At 46.4% G+C, this 6000-nt stretch overlaps 1 protein-coding gene across 1 annotated transcript in view; it reads right to left on the bottom strand.

Moving 5' to 3' along the window:
* The window catches only part of ITGAL (integrin subunit alpha L), a gene marked incomplete at its 5' end in the record, with an annotated part of 55662 nt that overhangs the window by 4595 nt on the left and 45067 nt on the right, over nucleotides 1–6000 (bottom strand). Inside the window, 4 exons of the mRNA XM_015412138.1 lie at nucleotides 511–621; nucleotides 2421–2513; nucleotides 3093–3197; nucleotides 5220–5306. Of these exons, the coding sequence (XP_015267624.1) occupies nucleotides 511–621; nucleotides 2421–2513; nucleotides 3093–3197; nucleotides 5220–5306 (396 nt within the window). The remainder of the gene's footprint in view (nucleotides 1–510; nucleotides 622–2420; nucleotides 2514–3092; nucleotides 3198–5219; nucleotides 5307–6000) is intronic.

Genomic DNA, 6000 nt, shown 5'->3' with positions numbered 1-6000 from the left:
GGGCTTCGTCATGTGCCCCGCCCCCCTGTACCTCACCCGGGGGAACTGCGATCCCCCGCGATCCCCCCCGAAATGACCTCTGGTTGGCAGCCAGTTAGCTTAAAAAATGCGGGTTTTGCTTGTAGATGCAGAATGCATACACAGAATACACAAATAAATAAACTGGGGGGGGGGACAGTGCAGAGGGAATGTGCGCGACTGCGAAGTCAACCCTTAAGGCTCGACTCTTCAGATTCTCCAGGGCAAGCTATCAGTGCAGAAAGGGCCCCTAGTCTGAGCCTTGAGACAGATTTCCCACATCAGAGGTAACTGGACCAAATACGAACAGAGCTGGAGACAAAATTGTAAAGTTGTACGTAGGACTGTGAAGACCTTACGGCCACGACCCACTGTAACATTAAAGTAATAATACTATATATTTTATTTTAAAAAACTATTTTTGTTCAGTTCTCCAAAGTAGGTGACCTCCCAGGTCTTAACCCTGGACTCCCAAAACACATCTGATCTTACCTTGTAAAGTCCCACAATGATGAGAATAAGCAAGAACAAGCCTCCTACAGCACTTCCTATAATAATAGGGAGATAATCCATCACGTAAATCATATCTACCTTTGTAGTGACCTATGTGGAAAGAGAGAGAAGGGACACAAATCACCAGTCATATCGGGTGCAGTCCGAGATGGACAGCCTGGCTAGATGAATAATTTCTACCGTATTAAAATAGGAAAATATACAAGATGCCAGAGTTAAGTATTTGCAGCATTCACAAATCAGTGTTACATTCAACATCAAAAGACTGATTGCTTCCCTAAAGAGAGGGAAAAGAAGAAAAGAATCAGATCAGCAAAAATACTTCTCTCATACTTTCTCTAGATAGCGACAAACGTACAAAAAAGGCTTATACTGAATGATGTCTTTGGTTGATCTATTCAGCGCTGTCTGCTGTGACTGGTAACGCCTTTCCAGGATCTCACACAAACAAAAATCTCCTGCTATTGCAATGATTTCATTGGAGATACCACAGATAACATCCGGGACCTGCATACAAGGGTATGCTCTATCTCAGAACTACAGCCCCTGACCCTTCAACTGGAAGTGATCCAAGCCAAGAGAGCACTAGTGAGTCCGACTGCTCTATAGATTTCTTATTCAATCTCACCCATTTTCCAATCCACCTAATTTAAATATATATTTAATCTATCCATTAACAGAATATTCCAGACTAGGGGTTGGAGCCAGCCAACTTTTTCATTGTTTTGTTTTGCTAAATTTTGTTCCATTCTTATTACAGCCTCCATTTTACATGGCTTTTGTCCACACAAGTCCCAACATAGCCTTTTTGGTGGTCCTGTCTCCCTTTTTCACCAGCAGACAAAAAAAGGTTGTGATCCCATTGGCGGCTTGGCACGATAAATTGCTGCCTCTAATTCTACCAGTTTAAAGTGTAGTGGGACATATCAGCCACGCAGCGCGCCCTGCTGCGGGTTACCCACGGAGACATCCCATGGTAAAGCATCCACATTATTGTGGCGCCTCAGCCATGGAGCGAACTGAAAAGAAATGCCAAAATCCATGCGCGCATAGGCAATTTTTTTTTTTTAAAGCCTCCCTAGCGGCAGAACGGATCTGCAGGTTCAGACTGCCAAAGCCATTCTGCGCGCGCTCCCCCGTATTCAGACATCTGGCTATGCGCAATGAATGCGCGGGGAAACAAAAACACCACTTCAGAGGTGGTGGCTTTTTATCCCGGCTCCAAGTTGTCCTCTGATGGGGTGAGTATGCCCGGGGAATACCTGACAGATGTGACTGTGTGACCAGGCCCATTTAATCAGTGTGTGAAATGTGCCTCTATCGGGCCAAACTGCCAGTCTGAACGCAACCAAAGATGCTGGATGCAACCCTATATACTCAAACACCAGCATTTCATAAGGCACTCTGCTGCCAATGACTATGGCAGACTGCGTGTGAATGAGCCTGTTTAGCAGGGGAAAGATGCTGCGGAGAAATGGGGGGGGGGGTTTCCCTGCTTTCCCACACTATCAAACCTGAGGCAAATAAACCCATGGGGAAAAAATCAAAATCAACATACTTTCTGCTAAATCATCTTGCAGTAATCATATGCCCCTAACCATTTAAAAGTAACAATGGTGCACAGCACTACGGCAACCTATGTGCAGGGAGGGAAAATGGATATATGTTTTTTAAAAATCCAAAAACCCAGCATCACGCGAACAGAAGGATAATCAACAAGCTCACAGTACATAGATCACAGAGGCTGCTTCACATGCTTCAGAGATCCTTTGGCTCACAAAATACTCTGGTGGGTAGAACGCCGTGAACAAATGTTGCAAACTGCATCGATATACTTGCAGTAAAGGGGAAAAGGGGGTTATTTCAGAAGCATCTGCTTATTCGGCTACCTGAGACTGGGCATATTCATCATACTGATTGAAGTATCTTCTGTTGTCAAACGTGAGCCACGAGGCTGTGCAGAAGCTGGACTGGGAGAATTGCTGGTAAAAAAAAAACAACCACCGCCAACAAGCCTTAGTTCACGAGAATAAAATTCATATGCGGAAAATCACAGCTTCCTTTCCAAGTCAGAGGCATGCTTCTGCGCACTCACTGTTGCAACAGCGGATTTCAAAGTAGGCTGGACATGCACATCAGACTCTTGGAAACTCGCTGATAGTACTCTGTATTCATTGCAATACCATTGCAAGCGTAAACATAACAAAGTACTGGGCCTGCAGGCTTGGAATTTCTTTCCTTTGCGATCTCCATGCTAAATATGTTGCCCTTCCCGCCTTAAATCCTTGCAGGTGAGACCTGGAGGATCCCTGGAATTACACCTGATCTCCAGGCGACAGGGATCCGTTCCCCTGGTGGAAATGGCGGCTTTGGAGAATGGACTCTGTGGCACTATAACACACTGAGGTCCCCTCCTCCCCAAATCCCACCCCCAAATCTCCAGGAATTCCCAAACCCAGAGGTGACAACCCTACTATAAGCCCATGCTCAGTTCTTAGGTTAGATAGGAGCTGGTTTCCCCCCAATGAGTTACCCTTTCCAGATTATTCAGAAAGCTTTACCTCAATTTTGTTCGTGGCATACACTGTTCCAGTAACACGGATTATAGAGGGACTTATCTGCCCAAGGCTACATTGATAGATGTAGTATTTTTCAACAGCGCATCGCTAGAAAGAGAATAGAGGTATTAAGGAAAAGGTATATCCACAACCCAAACCGTCATTTGTAGGACTGACAACCTCCAGGCGGTGGGCGGAGATCTCATCTCCAGGCGATAGAGATACTCAGGGCTTTTTTTGTAGAAAAAGCCCAGCAGGAACTCATTAGCATAATAGGCCACAATCAACTACAGAAACTCATTAGCATATCATGGCACACCCCTGACAGCACACCACATTAGCATACTAGGCCGTACCCCCATGTTACCAGAAGTGTAGCCATCCAGCCACACCCACCTTTTGCTTCTTATTCTGTTTATCTTGTTTATTGTCAAAACCCAGGACCTTTTTTGTAGCAGCAACTCCTTTGCATGTTAAGCCACACACCCCTAATGTAGCCAATCCTAATGAGTTTCTGCTGTTGGGTGTGGCCTATTATACTAATGAGTTCCTGCTGGGAGTAGCCAACTTGGGAGCCAGCCGGAACTCCGTTCCTGTGCGTTCCTGCCCAGAAATAGCCCTGGAGATAGTCCACCTGGAAAAAATCGCTGCTTTGGAGGGTGGACTCTGTGGCATTATACCCCACTGAAGTCCCTTCCCTTCCCAAGCCCCGCCCTCCTCAGGCTCCACCCCAAGAATTTCCAGGTATTTCCCAACCTGGAGCAGGCAACCCTAGCTATTTTCCAAGAATGGCTATTTCTGAGAAATATCCTATTTCTATCCCATTTACAGCAGGCCGTGCTCATTTATTTCCACTTAGTGACTGTACCCACATGAAAAGGAAGGGCGAACTTTGTCACCAGGCTGGCGGAGATTACTTCTTGCTGCTACCCCCAAAGCAAGGCAAGTCAGGAGCAAAAGGAATCAGACGTGGATGTTCTAGTATCAAATAACCCCCAAGGAAGTAGTAATTGATTCCCAATGAAGAAGTGAAGCTGCTCCAGTACTAGAGTTCCAGAGTTAACGGTACGGTTTACTCATAAGTGAAGTTGTTGAGTAGGCACAATGAAAAAAGCTTAGCTTTCAACCACTCTAATAAAAGACAGGCACTGTTCAGCATGAATTGCAGAATGGCCAAAGATTGTTTATCTCAGTGATTTAAACTTCAGCATGAAGGAACCAAAGCACGGTGATCAAGGCATTCCAGCAATCCAGCACACTGGAGCAGCTAGGTTCCCTGATTTAGGATGAGACACGTATTGTTGAAAGAAGAAGGATGTCAGTGCCCAGGGAGGGAGCGTTTTAAGGGATGGAAGCTCATAACAGACAGGCCTGTGTGGGGTCAATGGTCACTTGGCCCCAGAGAAGAGGCTGCTGATCTTTTCCAAAATGACTCTGAGGACTGCCAATTTCTAAAGAAGAAGAAGAAGAGGAAGAAGAGATTGGATTTATACCCCGCCCTTCACTACCCAAAGGTGTCTCAGAGCGGCTTACAAACTCCCTTCCCCTCCCCACAACAGACACCCTGTGAGGTAGGTGGGGCTGAGAGAGCTCTGACAGAAACTGCTCTGTTTTCAAGAACAGCTCTTATCAGAACTACGGCTTGCCCAAGGTCATCCAGCTAGCTGCCAGTGGAGGAGTGGGGAATCAAACCCCGTTCTCCCGGATTAGAGTCCATGCTCTTAACCACGACACCAAACTGGCTCTTTAAACATCTTCAAGAATCCAAGGTTGTCCAATGGGGATTTAATCAAGAGTGCCCCATCTGCCCACTGAACCCACGGCTGCGGCTGCCACCTTCCCTCCCCACTTTCAGCCACATTCTGAAGAAGCCCTATTGGGTAGGCTAATCTTACTGCTCTGTGTTTGAAGACACCTGGAGGAGGAAATGGTTGTCGACTGCGCCAGTTCCCAGGTAGAAGGCATGAGGGTGAGTGAGGCAGGCGAAATGGCAAGAGGCCCTCCCCCTCGACTGGACCTGCCCTGAGGCCACTGCCTCATCGTGTCTCATTACAGAACCATCCCTTGGGGTATGTTACATTTTTTAATTTTCTTGAGACAGTTATCAATTCTCATACTGAGATCATCTACCTCAATTAGCTGAGGATGGTCCTTGCTGGAATTTGTCTCTTCTGCGTTGTCGTCCAGCTGAATAAGTTCACACGTCACAGAGGGTTCCTGGGAAGAGGAGAATCATCTTTGGCCACATGTAAATTGTAGACTATAAGTGTGAGGAGTTGTGCGGGACATCTCATTTCCTCCTCCCTCACGCCTTCCCTTCCTTGAAAGCCCCCCTATCCTCCCCCCTTCTCCTGCTTCCTTCTCTCTATCCCGCCCAGCAGCCAACCTACCTTTTATCTGCCCCCCTCATCTTCAGCTATATCTATTGTTTAATTTGTACCCTGCCTTCATCCACAATGGGGACCCAAAGCCGCTTATATAATTCCCCTGTCCTTCATTTTATCCTCACAACAACCCTGTGAAGTAAGTTAGGCTGAGAATGTGTCGCAGCCCAAGATCACATGGTGAGTTTCAACAGCCGAGTGGTGGTTCAGACTTGGGTCTCCCAGATCCTAATCTGGAACTCTAACCACTACACCACACCGGCTTTTGGGAAGATGCTGCTGTTGAACAGTCACAAGCATACAGTCTTGGGCGAGTCATGAAGGTCACAAGGTCTCAAGTCGCCTTTGTTTTTGGTCTCCTTGCACTTTTTAAAAGAGACCAAAGGAGATGAAAATGGTGAAATAAGAAACCATGCATCAGTAAATGCTAGGGGAGACTCCTGCTTTTTACTGTCAGAAACCAAGGCTTTAAGGCTAGCATCACTGTGTGGTTGCTTAGCAACAAGAACACTCTTTTCTTAAAGCTA

This window comes from Gekko japonicus, unplaced genomic scaffold, assembly GCF_001447785.1.
Source record: "Gekko japonicus isolate JY-2015 unplaced genomic scaffold, Gekko_japonicus_V1.1 scaffold2144, whole genome shotgun sequence".
NCBI lineage: Eukaryota > Metazoa > Chordata > Lepidosauria > Squamata > Gekkonidae > Gekko > Gekko japonicus.
The sequence above is the reverse complement of the archived record's forward strand: the minus strand, read 5'-3'. Positions and strand labels throughout refer to the sequence as shown.